The sequence below is a fragment of the Balaenoptera acutorostrata genome, chromosome X (genome assembly GCF_949987535.1).
Source record: "Balaenoptera acutorostrata chromosome X, mBalAcu1.1, whole genome shotgun sequence".
Classification (NCBI taxonomy): domain Eukaryota; kingdom Metazoa; phylum Chordata; class Mammalia; order Artiodactyla; family Balaenopteridae; genus Balaenoptera; species Balaenoptera acutorostrata.
The window spans coordinates 37,214,154-37,231,051 of record NC_080085.1 but is presented as its reverse complement, the minus strand read 5'-3'; the positions used below and the strand labels follow the sequence as shown (position 1 = coordinate 37,231,051).

Below are 16,898 nucleotides of genomic sequence, written 5' to 3'. Positions count from 1 at the left end.
CGGGGGAAGTCCTCTGAAGTCACAGGTGTGGGCTTTGGAAGCAAAAACATGCTGATGCTGGGGGAGGGGCACCCAGGAATGGTTAAAGCGATCAGTGAGGATTTGAGTGGTGCACCTACAGTGTCGGCTCCAACAATTTAAGGAATTTTATATTTATACGGGGAGCATCTCCATTTTAAAAGTAACTAAGCAAGAGGACAGGGTGCAGCAAGTGGGAAAGGAAGAGTTACTTAAAAGTACTACAGTTTTCTGTTTGTGCATGAGGCTTTGAGGGTCTCAGTTTACACATAAGACTCTAGTGCCACTGAAATATGCAGTCTTTTAATGGGTCAACTCTTAAAAATGGCATTTGATGCATTCTGCTCTCTGGCCGCTGCTTATTTCTCTAACCCCACCCCCACCCCGACCGCTTTCTTTCTACACTCTGTGATCCAGCCACGACCTACTTCTCCAAAAGATCATGTTCTTCTTCCAAAATAGCATATTCTTGCTCATCTCCAGGACTTCACAAATGCTGTCCTCTCTACCTAGAATCAACTGGCCCCCACTCCTTTCATCTGGTGAGTTTCTATTCTTTCTTCAGTCTTCGTTTAAACATTTCTTCAGTTGGGCCTTCAGTGACCCATAGGTCCCTCGGCTAGTTGCTCCCCATACGTTCCACACCCTAACGACCATCACTCTTAATTGTAATTACCTGTCTGTTACTTGTTTTCTTCTAGAACAAAAGTTGGAGTGGGCAGAGACCATGTCTGCCTCATTTGTAGCTCTAGCCTCAGTGGTTACCACAGACATTCATTGAATGAATATAAAATAAATGATTTGCCACATGATATCGGAGTATAAGTTTAGTGTATGCAGCTTTTTCTGGAGAGACTGATGGTGGCTTTCATTTGAGCTTAGAGCATCATGCTTACACCACCAGGAAATAACTTTATTCCAGTTTAAGATCATGCCATTCTTAATTTTATTCATTAATTCAGTAGTAATTTATATGCTTAAACAATCATAGCTACAGAATGAGGCTGCACCCTGAATTGCCTAAATTAATCCCGTGCCATGCCAACCTCTGTGTTGTACTCATGCTAATATTTCTGTAGAGTGTTTTTTCCCCTTGTCTATTGGTGTCATGTTGAAATTATGTGGGAGCCTAACAACCTGAGAATGTCTAACACAACTGTGAAGTCCAATACCTCAAGGTCACTGAAGATTTTCACTGACATCTGAGAATCAAATTGGTTTAACAGCAACCCCATCCTCGTGGGTCTTTTAATGTTTCTGAATTTTTAAAAAGACTTACCAGTTGTATACTCAGAGTATATCTACATTATAATGAAGATAGAGAATTAATTCATTGATGATTTTCATAGTATGGGAAATACTGCTGATTGGCTGCCAGAGCCAATTCCCCACCTACTTCTCCCTGGCCCACCTTCAAAGAATAGGCAGGAAAAGGCAGATCCCCGCATCCCCAGCTTCTCTTGCAGGCGAAAGTTGCCATGTGACTGTTCTGGCCAGTGAGATGGGGAAAGGATATTTTCTTTCCCTAACAAGAGATGGGAGAGGGAGCAAAACGGCCTTGCCTACCCTTGCCGCCTTCCTGATTCCTGCCTTTGAATGCACTTTGATGTTGGAAATTGTGGCAGTCATCTTGTAATGATGAAGCAACATGCCTGAGAATGAGAAGCTAACATGTCAAGGATGGCAGAGTGGAAAGAAAGAACCTAGGTCACTGATGACACTGTTGAGTAGCTGATACAATGTTAGTAACCACCCACCTCCAGACTCCTTGCTATATGAGAAAGATAAGTCCCCCCATTTACTTATACCACTGTTATTGAGTATTCAATTATTAACATCTGAACACAATCTAACTGATGCACCTAGTTACTTTAACATTTTCTTCATGGAAACTAAAACAGAACTAAATTATAGACACCTGATCATTTATACGTGTGCGTATTTGTTTGAAGAGTATTGAGTTTTTGGAAGAAACCCAGAGAAGAATTATCTTCATTTAAAAGCCTTGGTCATTTTAATTGTAGAAAACAGAGGGGCTACTTCTAGCCACAAAGCATGGTACAAGTTCTGAGGGATTTGTATTACAGAGGACTTCAGTATCACTAAATACCACACTGGGAGCTGGGAGATCTAGGTTCAGATTAGATGCTGAGCTAAATGCGTGACCATGGACATATATTTGTCTCTGAACTTTTTTTTCTCATCTGTTGTACCATTAGTCGGATGCTTCCTTTGAAAGTAACAGAAAACCCAACTCAAAATGGCTTAAACAGTAAGGAAATTCATTGCCTTATATGATGGGAAAGTGTAGAGAGTTGGCTAAACAAGAGATTGATAACGTCATTGAGGACATCTCCACGCTGCTTCCCCTCAGTTCCACCTTCATCTTAGGTCTGACTACCCTCATGGACACAAGATGCCTGCTGGCAGCAAATGAGGGTGCATACTCTTTATTCAAGGCCAGTGTGATGGTTGGGGGATGGGGTGGGGAGAAACAGAGTGTTTCACATCCATAGTGAGGGGAAAGTCCTGAGCTTTGAGCTGACTGGAAGACCTTGCACCATTCAAGGCCAGAGACCAGGGAATGTCAAATTAGGCCAATCATGGTGGCATACCCCACATCTGTAAATGACAGAGTGGGACTGGCCGACCTCTGAGGCTCTTTCCAAATCGAAACCCGCTGTGATTCCATGAGCAGAATGCAAACCTATCTCTGTAGTCGTCTTTTTTATTCAACTTCACTTCTTTTGTTTTATTTTGTCATTGTCCTTTTCTACCTCTGAGCATAGGTCCCTGTGGAAGATAACAAACCCCAAAATGAAGTCGACAAGACTTGGCATAGCTCCGACTTAGACTGGGGAAAGGAAATGAAGCTGACAAGGTGAGGGTCGCTGTACACTTCAAGGCAGAATGGAGTAACACCTTATTCACTAGGTACCAGGTGGACATGCCAATTTGGAGTGAGTGACTTGGAGCTGTGGGACTCTCAATGGAGGCAATGTTTCCCGGGCTCTAAAGCTCCCTTCTCTAGAGAATGCACAAGCTCTTTGGAAAATGAGGAAAACCTTCTCACACAATTACATTTTTCCTCTGATTTGCATTGTTTAAAAAAGGTCTAGTACTCAAATCTTTAACACTGGCAAATCTCTCAGCCTCTTAACGGAGTGGTCAAGGGTTTGCAGAAAACGTTTCTGAAGAGAAAATAGGCTGTCTCCACCCCCTCACACTCTGGTAAATACTATCTTTTTTCTTTCTTTCTTTCTCTTCTTCTTTTTTTGTTTTAATTACCGTACTGAGAATTTTACCAGATGATTTCTAGAAGCTGATTTATGAACTAATCGGGCACTTCTGCTGTGCAGAGGAACAAAGACTTTTTTTTTTCTTTTTATTGGTCCTCAACTGAGGCATATACCTGTCTGATGGCGTTGGCTCATTCCGCACATGCTCAGTTGAACAGAAATCTTCATATTGAATACAACCTAACACAACGGCAACACCCATAACCTCACTCCCTGGCTGACCCTGTACCATCCACTCCCTCTAGTTGCATTTTTATCCTGACATGCCTAACATTCGTAGGGAGTAAAAGGAGCAGAGTAGGTAGTGGGAATTTGGGAGGGGGCAATATACAAAGGGGTTTAAAGTCTCTGTATGACCCTGCTTTCCTGACCTCTCTCTAGGCTGTCTCTAGTGGGTGTAGGCGCTGGATAGATATTTGAGTTTGGGGCAGAATGCGGGAGAAGCTGTCTCTGTAAATTGCCATTTGTTGTTGCACATCTTCCTGGACAGTTTTTGTTTGGTCCTTTTCTTGTAGGTGGACAACACTTCATCCACAGCCCTCGTTTTCATTAAAGAGTGACAGTGGCACTAAAAGCATCAGCCGCCTAGCAAGATCTGGAGTGACAACCTCGCCGCCTCTGTTCTTGCTTTCCCATTCATTAGGACCCTTTCCCAGCCTCCTCCCCCAGCAGAAACTGGGAAAGGCTTCTCGTGGTTACAAAAGGAGGGAGCGGCCGGGCTTCCGAGCCTGTCGCCTCAGAGAGCCAAGGAAGTGCGTTCGGTCGCAGGCCTTTTGTCCCCGACCCCTTCCGCGGCTTGGTCGCGGGGGTAACGACCCCGCCCCGCCCCCGCCTAAGCAGATGCCGCCCGCGTGCCTCAGCCCCCCGCCCCTTCTAGATTCCCGGCGCCCGCCGGTTTGCCGTGACGTGGCCCGCGGCGCGCGCATGCGCCGCTCTGCCCGGGCTCTTTCCCTGGGCCACCGCCTCCCGACGGGCTGGAGTGGGCGGGGCCTGTGGTTCTGGAAGCCGTGCGGCCGGAGTGGGAGGAGGTCTTGTGTGCGCGAGGAGGGTGCTCGGGGCTAGCGAGCTGGTCGGCGGCCGAGGCGGAGGAGGAGGAGCTGAAGGCGGCGGCCTCGGCTCCCGCCCGCACGGAGAGCCAGTCCCGCGAAACCCCCTCCCACTCCCAGGCGGGCGGGCGGCGGCGGCAGGAGGAGGAGAAGGAGGAGGGAGCGTCTCTGCCGCCGCCTCCTGGTCCCCAGCGCCGATCTGCTGCCGCCACCTCCCTCCGCGGCGATCTTCCCTCCATGGTCCTGCTGCGGCCCCCCCTGTAGCCCGAGCTGCCCCGCGCCGCGCCGGAGCCTGCCTCGACCGAGGGAGCGGTCGCGGCCTCGCGGCCCACGCGGGCTGACGAGAGGAGAGCGAGGCGCCGCGCGGTCCCCGAGGATCCGCACGCCGGGCAGCGCGGCCCGAGCAGCGCGAGGAGCAGCGGGCGGGCGGGCGGCGCCGGGCCCGGGCCGCCCTCGCTCCAGCGCCCCGGCCCCGCCGCCCGCGCCGGGGCGGTCGCCCGCAGAGGAAGGCGCCGCAGTCTCCGGGCCTCGCCGCCCCGCTCGAGTGTCCTCGGCACCGAGGGCTCGCGGGTCCTGAGGGGAGGAGGCGAGCCAGGGGCCGGGCACTGAGCTCTTTGGCGCCCCCACCCCCGTTTTCGGAGCCCTCCACGCTGCGGCCACTGTCCCCTCCGGACCATGGCCGACGACGACGTGCTGTTCGAGGATGTGTACGAGCTGTGCGAGGTGATCGGCAAGTGAGTTTCCACGCGAGGGAGCGGGAGTGTGGGAAAATGCATTTCAGTGATACCTGGGTCCTCCCGCACCCGCACCCGCCCGGGGCCTGCCCCCTGCCCTCCCCCCCTCCTCCCTCGTCCTCCTCACCCGGGAGTATTTATAGACGTGTACCTGGACCCCCCGCGGGGTGGGTGTCTGGGGGCTTCTCGGCGATCCGTGGAGGCCGACGAGCCGAGGTTGGCCACCCCATGAGGCGTGGGGCCGGCTGAAATCTGCTGTCTGCATTTTATCTGACGGTTGCACAGGGACGTGGCAGAACCGATTTTATAGTTGCTTCCTGGGAACAGTTGAGCTTATTGTTACCTTGCGTGTACCACAGACCATTAACGAAAAGAGCAGCTTGCATTTCCTTTGCTTCCGTGGAGAGATAGAGAAAGAACGTCCAGGATTTTAAATTGTGGGGTGTGTGTCTATTGTGCAGGGTATTAGATAGATGCCTTTGTGTTCATCCCATTCCCGGATTGGAGGGGGTCATTTAAGACGGGGTGCATTCAGTTTCAGCAAATTTTTCACCTGGTGTAGACCAACGTGGAAAGAGTTGGGGGTTTCCGAATTTTTAATGCCTCGTTATGCAATGACTGTTAAATCAGTGTTCGAGGCTTCCCTCGACTGTTGTTGGGATGGTGCTTAGCGTGGTAGCGCCGTCTGCTTTGAGTCACCGGGCTGGTCCAGAATATAGAACTGACAGTCCAAATGCTCATCCTTTCATCTGTGTTGTATAATTACACTAGGGAAAAGCAGGGAATCAGATTAATCACAGTGCTGATTGAGAATTAAATCTGCAGTTCCTCATCTAATTGTCCATTCCTTAAATCTGTTTTGAATAGTTTCCATTTCATTCTTGTCAAACAGTATTCCAAGTGCACAATCCTGCTAATTTGCTTGTGAGGGAAATGCTGGCGATCTGAAGTTGATTTCCTAGTTCAGCGTGTATTCTGTGGCTTTAGAAGTTGAGGAGATAAGATTTAAGAGAAATTTTTGCTTAGTTATTAAGGATTACTAGATAGCTACCATTGAAATATTTTGCCTCTTTTTGGAAGCGGTGCTTTATCGTCTATTTTAAGGTCCGCAGTTGGGAAATGATAGCAAGACCTTAGAGCAGTTGGCTCTATCTCTTTTAAGTTGTCTGCAGTACTGGATTTCAATTTGTTTAAGTGCTGATAACTTATTATTTTCCTTTCATGCTGAGGTATTACAGTGTCGCCTCACATGGTGAAATTGTGGGTAGCGCTTGCTACACACTTCTCAGACCCAGTTGATACAAGGACGTGTTACTCCTTGCCCCTATTGTTACATGACCAGCCTGTCTACTGGAAGAAGGATATCCAAATGCGCCCTGGTAAAGTGGTTGTGGAAGTGCTCTAAAGCAGAGTGGTCCAGAAAATATATAATGTGAGCCCCATATGTAACTTTATATATGTAAAATTTCTAATAGCCACATTAAAAAGATTAAAAGCAAGTGGGTGCAATTAATTTTAATAAAATATTTTCTTTTACCCAATAGATCCAGACTATTATCACTTCAACATGTAGTCAGTATAGAAATCATTAGTGAGCTATTTTACATCCTTTCTTTCATACTCACTCTTCAAAATCCAATGTGTTTTTTACACTAACCACACATCTCAATTCTGACACTAAGCTAAATTTTCATTGTAAATACTTGTTCTGTATTTAAGTTTCATAAAATTTGCATTTGCAAAAGTAGATTCACATACCCAAGTTGTTCCAAACATACCTAAAAGTTTTCTAATAACTGAATCAAGTATCTCTTTCTAAGTTAAAATTAAATAAAATTCAAAATTCAGTTCCTCATTTGGATTAGCCACATTTCAAGTGCTCAATAGCCATATGTGAATAGCACAGTTCTAGAGAGACAAATATGTCAAAAAAAAAATCTCCTTGGTTTCTTCATTCTTGGCACCCAGTGCAGGTAACTTAGGTGTTTCCCCAAAGCCCCCAAATAATTATGTGTGTGTGTGTGTGTGCGTGGGGGGAATGATGTTTGTTGTGTCTTAGTTATATTTGATTTAAATGAGCCAGCAAAGTCATAATCGGAAAATGTGAGATTAAAATGTTAATTCTGTTGTGATAACGGAAAATAGGCATCATTGAATCAACGTTAGTAACTAGTTCTGATTCCTTGAGGTCTGAAAGAGTGATGATGTGACTCTTTGGATATCGAGAAGAAATGGTCAGCATCACAGCATCACATTAGCACAATCAGTATTCTGCTGACTTATAATTGATAGAATATTTTCAGGAAACGCCTCTGGTAGAACTAGATTCATCTCCTCTGTTGCTTCAGAGCTGCATAAGGATGGGGAACAAGCTAATTTTGAGGTGATAGTTCCTCTATGGCTACCTTAACTACTGTGAACGTGAACTCTCATTCATATCCTACAAAATCTGACTTGGCCAGTGCTGCTTATAATATGTCATTCTGTGAAATAATGAATTCAAGGTAGCCTTTGTGGCAGAGAATGTAATGATAGTGTTCCTCACCCTGTGTAAAGGTTGAAGGTTTTCTCCGGTAAATTGTCTCAGCATATATTGATCTGGAAATTGAAATTCACTTGAGATTTTCTTGCAGCGTCTCTGACAGCATGCATTTTAACTCAGAATTTGTTCAACTCTGGATTTAAACAGGAAGCCCTCACTTGTACCAAAAACCTTGTTGATTTCTATCCAAGTTCTCTGGAATTGTGATTTTTCTTTTATAACAAATTAGTATCACAAGTTGTTTTTGACCCCTAGGGCTTAACAGGTTTAAATTTTCACTGAAGTGCTTTAAAATGGATTTCACCTTTTTACCATCAGTTGACCACGCACTCACTCTCCTGCCTCACTACTTATCTACTCACTCACTCATCCATTAACTTACAGGGAATCAGGTGCCTGATCCATTATGAATATTGGGAGAATGCCATATCTTTTTTAAAAAATTTAAACTCTTTTCCCCTGTGCTTTTTATTTTTGAAAGTCTTACAAATGGTCCTTGAATGCCTATTGTTTCCATGACATTTTCCCATGTAACATCTTTCAAGAGACTGAAACAAATCTCCAATGCTGTCATTGTCCCAAAACTTCTTGTCTTAGCAAATGTAGCAATTACTGGAAAGGAAAGGTATTATGCAAATACAGGTAATCGGCTAATTTTTATGTTCGTAAGCATTTACTGTATCTTTTGCAAATTGATGGTTTTATAGGCAAGTGCATAATCAGTAATGTTACATGAAGGAAATTTTAAAATGATTCATCCAAATTAAAACATAGAAATGCCTACCTTCATGGTACAGCAGTTTCTGTGAAGGAGAGTAGCAAAATGTACACTTTTCGCCTTGTGTAGGCTGAATATTTGCCTCAGTATTTAGTAACCTGTAACTTCTGACTTTCCTGCTTTGGTAGGACATAAACTAAAATTGGAATGATGCAGCATGACCCCTGCTCAAGGATGACATGCAAGTTTGTGAGGCATGCTGTATTTGCTTACACCTCAAGAGCACTTATCATATTTAATTACAGTTACTTATTTATGGGTCTCTCTACCTAGCTAACAGGGAGCTTCTTTTTTTTTTTTTTTTTTTTAAAGGATTTTCTTATTTATTTATTTATTTATTTATTTATTTTTGGCTGTGTTGGGTCTTCGGTTCGTGCGAGGGCTTTCTCCAGTTGCGGCAAGCGGGGGCCACTCTTCATCGCGGTGCGGGGACCGCTCTTCATCGCGGTGCGCGGGCCTTTCTCTATCGCGGCCCCTCCCGTCGCGGGGCACAGGCTCCAGACGCGCAGGCTCAGCAATTGTGGCTCACGGGCCCAGCTGCTCCGTGGCATGTGGGATCTTCCCAGACCAGGGCTCGAACCCGTGTCCCCTGCATTAGCAGGCAGACTCTCAACCACTGCGCCACCAGGGAAGCCCCCAGGGAGCTTCTTGAGGGCAGGGAATATATCTTACACATCTTTCTCTTAACACAGTGCCTACAATGTAACAGTTGCTCATTAGCTATGGAATGAATTGAGTAGTCTTAATAAAATCTCATTAAAAGGCAAAAAGCATGTTTATCAACCTCAGAGCAATTATTGTCCCAAAAGGCTGTATTAAAGTAGTGGTTCTCCACCTGGCTGCATATTAGAATCACCAGGGGAGCTTTTAAAAAGATCAATTCAAGGGCCTTGTGTCAGAGCAATGAAATCAGAATCTCTGGAAGTGGGTCCTGGTCATTGGTATTTTTTTTTTTTAACGCTCTCTAAGTGATTCTAATGTGCAGCTATGATTGAGAGTCATTGGTTTAAAACTTAGGTTATGCATGTAATATTTTGGGACTGGCTTTTCAGAGGCTTACGGTTTTTAAAAACTAGAATAAATGTTTTGGGGGAAGTATTGAAGCCAAAAGACCAAGACGTGGATTTTTTTTTCTCTACATTGTGTTCCTGAGCCTTATTGTATAAAAATTTGGTTTCAGCCTGTGTTTGGCTTTGATTTTTTTGGGTCTTTTAAGATTCACATTGATTTATGACACTCATCTAATGCTAATATGGTGATTGATGACAATCAGAACAAGGATTGCTTCAATAACAGTTGATGATGGCTGTCTACTATAATGACTTAATTTAATATTAAGAAATCTGTCAGTTTAGTATGGATTGTGTTTGGACATACACTCTATTAAAAGGGTATAGTTAAGTTGCTTATACACTTTAAATCTCATACTTGCAATTCCAATAATGCTGTTTGCCAGAGAATTGAGTTAAATGCAGCCTTTATGTAAATACCAGATTAATAATATGTAAAATATATAATTTAGCATAGAGAAAAATTCAGCTTTGCTAATTTGTCCTAATTACTATGGCTTTCACGTATATTGATTTGCCCAGTGATTTGGGTTTCTAGTACCACAGGGGGGAGTGTTACGTCATGTTGGAACACCTTCCCTGGGAATTTTAGCTAGACATGGTAGGTAAACGAGTTTTTAATGTTAGGAAAGGGTCAAGCGTGAGCCTGAAGGAACCAAGATTTTTCCAGAAATGAGTATATGTTCCACGAAAGAAGTGCTTGATCAGAGTGACAGTCATGTAACAGGGGAAAAGAAGCACAATCACCAGCTAAAGTGCTGGTGCCCCAGGAAGATCCAAGCTGTGGGGCAGGCCTTACTGGGAGGAGGTAAGCAGTGTTGATTCCTGATGATGGAGTTTGATTCTGGGACCACTTTGGAGGGAACTGAGCCACTCAGTTGCTTTTCTGCCTGTGCACAACCTTCTCAGAGTGTCTTCACGTCCGCTTTTTACAGACTGCGTTAGGACTTGGAGTTCCTGAAGTGTGGTTTGCACGTTGTCTTCATAATGCTTCCTGTGATTCCCTTACCTTCCATGACTGACATGTTCTATGGCCTTGACACATGCAGTTCACCCCTTTCCATTTTCCCCTTGTATCTGCAACAGTTTCACCTGCCAAACTACATCTTTCTAATGTCCCTTGTGTTTCTGGATATTTCCTTTAAATTGAAAATTCTTTCAAACATCTCCAGTTACAGCTCTACTCAATAAACTAAAGAAGCAAGTGTACCTCACTTTTTGAGATTGTTCTTGAATTATTGCATTTTTGTAAATGTTTTCACATTTTAAATGTGGCAGAAGCAGTTTAAACGAACTTTGACATAGATTGTCCACAAGTAAAAAAAAAGCTTTTATAACTTAACATGCCTACTTCGTAAGGGGAGTTGCCATTTATGCCTTCTAATATTAGGCATTTTACATATGTTATCTCCTTTCATTGTTCCCATTTTACAGAAAACACTGAGGTTCAGAGGGGGGTGAGTAACTTGCCCAAGATCACATGGGAATCCTACCAGTTCTAAAGTCCGTTCATTTCATGCTGCATTCTGCTGTTGATTCCAGTTGTGAAAATGCTGCAGTGAGTTTCCTTAAAATAAGGCATATGTCTTCATTTTCAGAGTTTATTTACTGCAACATTTTTTTTCTTGGCCGTGCCAGGCGGCTTGCAGGATCTTAGTTCCCTGACCAGCAATTGAACTCGGGCACCCTGCAGTGGAAGCGTGGAGTCCTAACCACTGGACTGCCGAGGAATTCCCTATTTACTGCAAATTTTAATTGTTCGACTTTCTGGTTAAATTTCTTACCTCTTCAGTAGAGGTTCCATACTACGGTTCGTTGTCTCATCTATTGTGTTCTTTTTGTCTTTCTCTCTAATGAAATAACCAGTGTTTGCCACCAAACTGATAAGTTTATGCATGGAAATGTAGAATCTTTTTTTTTTAAATAAATTTATTTATTTATTTATTTATTTATTTTTGGCTGTGTTGGGTCTTCGTTTCTGTGCGAGGGCTTTCTCTAGTTGTGGCGAGCGGGGGCCACTCTTCATCGCAGTGCGCGGGCCTCTCACTGTCGCGGCCTCTCTTGTTGCGGAGCACAGGCTCCAGACGCGCAGGCTCAGTAGTTGTGGCTCACGGGCCCAGTTGCTCCGCGGCATGTGGGATCTTCCCAGACCAGGGCTCGAACCCGTGTCCCCTGCATTGGCAGGCAGATTCTCAACCACTGCACCACCAGGGAAGCCCCGAAATGTAGAATCTTGACCATCCATCCAAAATATAATTTGTTTTGGAACTTTCTCCACCCCTTTTACTCTCCAGCTTTTTCCTTCCAATTCCCCTGCCCCAACAGACAGAATAGTTGATTGATTACTCCTAACTTGCCAAACCAGAAGTAATGAGGTTTCAGAGATAGGTGTTTGTTGGGAGTGGGGTAGGGTTGTTTCCACAGGGTAGTTATTCCTATATCCTGTGATAAAAATACTGAAATTGTTTTCTCTGACTCTGAAAACTGTGTACTGAACCACAGCTGCTGAGTGGTGAGCATCTCAGCTGTCTGCCAACACTGCACACCTAAGTAATCAAGTGACTGAGTTACTGCTGCAGAGCAGGTACCTAACCACAGCCACAAGCTGATGGGGTGTACAGCTCTCACATTTTTGTTTTTATTTTTTAGTTGCATCTGAGAGTGCAGGTTCTAAACCACCAAATATGGCATTGGATTTATACTGCAGGGTTCAAGGTGCTAAAGGACCTGCTCTCCTTTCTCTCCCAGTCACCCATTTATCTTGGTATCCCATCTTTCAACTGAGTAAAATGTAATTACCCTGATGGCCAGTCCCTTGGTATCTGTGAGGGGATTGGTTTTAGGATCCCTCTCCCCGCCACACACTAATACCAAAATTCGTGGATGCTCAAGTCCCTTATATATGATGGCATAGTATTTGCATGTAACTAACGCACATCCTCTCTTTTACTTTAAGTCATCTCTGGATTACGTATAATACCTAATACAATGTAAATTCTATGTAAGTAGATGCCGAGAGGCAAATTCAGGTTTTGCTTTTTGGAACTTTCTGGAATTTTTTTTCGAATATTTTCAATCCACAGTTGGTTGAATATGCGAATACAGAACCCGGCAGAGGGCCGACTGTGTTATGCTGTGATTGGTTACAGAGCCCAAGTCAGCATAGGAGAGTCTCTCTTTGACTTTCTATACTGGGAAGATTTCGCTTCTGAAGCTAGTTTTGACTTAAAGTTCATATATGTTTCCAATTTTGAGATTTAATAATATTCCATTACTTTTTAAAATTAATTAACTAGTTTTTATAAAATTATAAAATGAATTTTAAAATATAGATGATGCAAGGGTAAATAGTGAATCTCTCTCCTTTCTCCCACCATCCATAGCTCTGTTCTCCAGAGGTAACCATTGTCCAGTTTTTGTACAACCTTTCTGGAAGTTTTTTGTTAAAAAAAACTGAAATATTCATTTTACATTGAAAATAGTGTATCTGATGGCCTTTCCATATCCATCTATATATCTGTCTAACTCTGTCTCCCCTTAGCCTGCTGCCCAGTATTCCATGATATGGATTGGTACTTTTGTCTTTGAATTGAGTGCAGACCATTTCTAAGTGATCATTGCTGGAAATATACGGGTGGAGTTTGGGGGAGAGGTCTGGAATGATAGTGAATATTTGGGAATCAACTGTGTGGAAGTTAAACTATGAATGAATGAGTTCTTGGGGGTTGATGGAGCTCGGGGCGGGAGGTGTTGTGGTTTGGAGTATAACTCACAGAGTTAGAAGAATCGGGATAGCTGAACATCACAGAAGTCTCAAGGTTGGGCAGATCAATAATGTAAAATGCCAGCACACTGATTGAGGACCAAGAAAAGGCTTATCTATAGCAGAGGCAATTTAAAGCATCTATCAAAATGAATATAATGTTTAATATTCTGTCATGGTGTGACTAAAAAGCGAGATTCTGGCTTCATTTCTGTGGATGTTGGTAATACTATACTGTCTCTCTGTGAATCTATCTCAACACCAACATATTTAGGGTTAAAAAAAAAAGGAGTACATTTTTTTTCACTAGAATTGTGTTTTGCAGATTCTGATGCCTGGCTTTTAGGTAAAACCATTTGGCTTTCCTAAAATTAGGTCTTTTTGATTCCCAAGCTTGGTGCATAACTTTCAATTAAATGGATACCTTTAATGAAATGACAAAGTAAATTTTAGATACTTTTAAGTTCTTGATATTTGTCAAACCATTGTTCTTTTATTAAATCCTTCACCTATAGGGAACTGAATTCTTCCTTGCCTCAAGGTTTCTGGTCCCAGTTGGATAATTGTAGTACTCTCCTCCCCTTTCACATCCCTCTTCCCTCCACCCCCGCCCCCCGCAGCTAAATTTGTTCATTGGCTTTTTTTAGTTGTCCACATCCACTCACAATAAGAAACTGTTATTTTGTCTCACTTAAGCCAGTTTCTTTGTATCTAAGTGCATATTATTTCATTTCAACTTCTTGTATTCTGTTACACATTCTCTTTTTTATCTCTTTTGATATACTTTTTTTAACTTTGTTATCTTTGTTTTGAATATTTGAATCATTTACAGTTAGCAATGATGATTGTGTTCTCTCTCTCTCTCTCTCTCTTTCTCTCTCTTTCTCTCTCTCTCTCTGTAGCTTAATAATATCCAAAATATACTATGTTGAATCTGTATTCGGCTTGGTACCTACTTTCCCCCAAACATATGGATCCACAGTGCTTTGTAGCTTGTAAGGCAGCCCCCTAAGATCTGATCTGGTAACCTTTGGGTACATTGTCACCATTTTCTCCTTATTTATAGAAGGAATGAAGATGGCTGCTTCATGAGCCATTTGCATGGGTTAGTGATTGTGAAGTGCAGCATAAGTATTTTTTATTTCTAGAATGTTTCTGAGATACTCAAATTACTTTTGGCAGCTATGTAGATAAGTTTCAACAATTTCCAAATGTGCACTTTCTCAGTGCTAAACACAGGCTCTATTACATAAATAATATGGTGAAATGAACATTCTTTTCTACCATGTGTGTAAAACTGTTAGTGGTGCTAATTAACATTCATTCATTTTTTCATTTATGCATTCACTTCTAGCTGTGTGGGCCTGGGCAAGTTAGTTAACCTCTCTGAGCCTCAGTTTCTTTATATGTAAAATGGTTGTGATAGCATATACCTTGCAGGGGTGTTGTGCGGATTGAATAACATGGTATACGTAAAATGTCTAAAGGTTGTTATTTAAATTGCCGTTATCATTATTATTCACCAAATACTCTAGTTCTCTGGCTTCAAGGACCTCTCGGTCCACGAGAGAATTTGACAAACAGTTAAAACCTAATCTAACTAGACTTAAGTCCTGTTAAGGTCAGGGTCGCATCTGACTTGTTCATCTAGTATCCTCAGCATAACTGGGCAACTGACACATAGTAAGTACTCAGTCAGGAGTTGAAGGAGAGTGTGTTAAGTGAGCAATCCAGAGACTGTGACCACCTAGTAGGAGAAGGAAGTTGGGGAAATCTTTACAGAGGAGGTGGGGCTTGAATGATGTCAAGCTTCCTAGGTAACTTATTTAATCTTTTTAGGCCTATCTCATTTAGAAAAAGGAGTAGAGGAATACAGGTAGGGAAAATAAAAGAAATCTTAAAGTTTTTGAAAATGTTCACCCTGTTTTATTTTTTAAATTAATAATCCTTATACTTTAGAGCAGTTTTAGGTTCACAGCTCCTATTTTAGTTTTAGTGACACAGGTAACATATAAAAAATTCAAACAAGTATAAAGCTGAAGTTTTCAGGGACAACTTTAGGAATTTATTGTTGTTCTCAGATCCTGTGGTTTGAGAGCTCATTATGTGCTGGACATGGTGTTAAATTCTTTATATTTTTCTAATTTAACTTTGGCCACAGATCTTCCTTTTGAGGCAATCACCCTCCTCCCCATTTTACAGATGAGAAAGCTGAGGAATAAGGAGATTAGTAACTTGCCCTGGGCAAAGTGGCAATAATAGTGGCAATGTGGGGATTTGCACCTGAGTATACGTGGTCTAAGTGCCTGCTCTTCAGTAGTGTTACACTGCTTGTCATTTAGTATAAGCAGAGACTGGTTGTCTTTTAAGAGGTATTCCTACATATAACACTCTAATACTCTGATTTTAGATGTTTTAGCAGAGTAATAGAATGCCTTATTTTGGGTAACACCTTTTTGAGATATAATTCACATACCATACAGTTCACCCGTTTAAAGTGTACAATTCAGTGGTTTTTAGTATAGTCACAGGGTTGTGCATGGTGACCATAATAAATTTTTTTTTAACATTTTTATTGGAGTATAATTGCTTTACAATGGTGTGTTAGTTTCTGCTTTATAACAAAGTGAATCAGTTATACATATACATATGTTACCATATCTCTTCCCTCTTGCATCTCCCTCCCTCCCACCCTCCCTATCCCACCCCTCTAGGTGGTCACAAAGCACCGAGCTGATCTCCCTGTGCTATGCGGTTGCTTCCCACTAGCTATCTATTTTATGTTTGGTAGTGTATATATGTCCATGCCACTCTCTCACTTTGTCAAAGACACAGACCTACTAGAGAATGGACTTGAGGATATGGGGAGGGGGAAGGGTAAGCTTTGACCATAATAAATTTTTGAACATTCTCATCACCCCCGAAAGAAACCCTGTATACTTTTTTTTTTTAAAGATGTTTTCTGGCTTTACTTATTTATTTATTTATTTTTGGCTGTGTTGGGTCTTCATTTCTGTGCGAGGGCTTTCTCTAGTTGTGGCAAGCAGGGGCCACTTTTCATCGCAGTGCGCGGGCCTCTCACTATCGCGGCCTCTCTTGTTGCGGAGCACAGGCTCCAGACGCACAGGCTCCAGACGTGCAGGCTCAGTAATCGTGGCTCACGGGCCCAGTTGCTCCGCGGCATGTTGGGTCTTCCCAGACCAGGGCTCGAACCCATGTCCCCTGCATTGGCAGGCAGATTCTCAACCACTGCGCCACCAGGGAAGCCTACCCTGTATACTTTAACTCTTACTCCCCGTCCTTCCCTACCCCAGGTAATGACTAATCTACTTTCTGTCTCTGCAGATGTACCTATTCTGGACATTTCCTGCAAATGGAATCGTACAACATGTCTTTTGTGACTGGCTTCTTTTTCTAAGCATAATATTTTCAAGGTTCATCCAGGTTGTAGATGTATCAGCGCTTCATTCCTTTTTTAAGGCCCAATAATATCCTATTGTGTGGCTAGACCACATTTGTTGATCCATTTGTCAATTGATGGGCCATTTGGGTGGTTTACACCTTTTGGCTATTATAATTAATCCTGCTATGGACATTCAAAAACAAGTTTTGTTTTTATTTCTCTTGGGTTTATACTTAGGAGTGGAA

At 42.9% G+C, this 16,898-nt stretch overlaps 1 protein-coding gene and 1 pseudogene across 8 annotated transcripts in view; both read left to right on the top strand.

Moving 5' to 3' along the window:
* The first annotated feature begins 4,465 nt into the window (after positions 1 to 4,465).
* CASK (calcium/calmodulin dependent serine protein kinase) overlaps positions 4,466 to 16,898 on the top strand; it is a 393,911-nt gene continuing 381,478 nt past the window's right edge. For 2 of the 8 annotated variants that reach the window (XM_057537971.1, XM_057537969.1), the window contains exon 1: positions 4,466 to 5,097. In XM_057537971.1, the coding sequence (XP_057393954.1) occupies positions 5,039 to 5,097 (59 nt within the window). In that variant the 5' untranslated portion in view covers positions 4,466 to 5,038. The remainder of the gene's footprint in view (positions 5,098 to 16,898) is intronic. The other 6 variants (XM_057537972.1, XM_057537970.1, XM_057537976.1 and 3 more) reach the window with 4 other exon arrangements.
* LOC114235843 (U6 spliceosomal RNA) lies at positions 8,532 to 8,626 on the top strand (annotated as a pseudogene).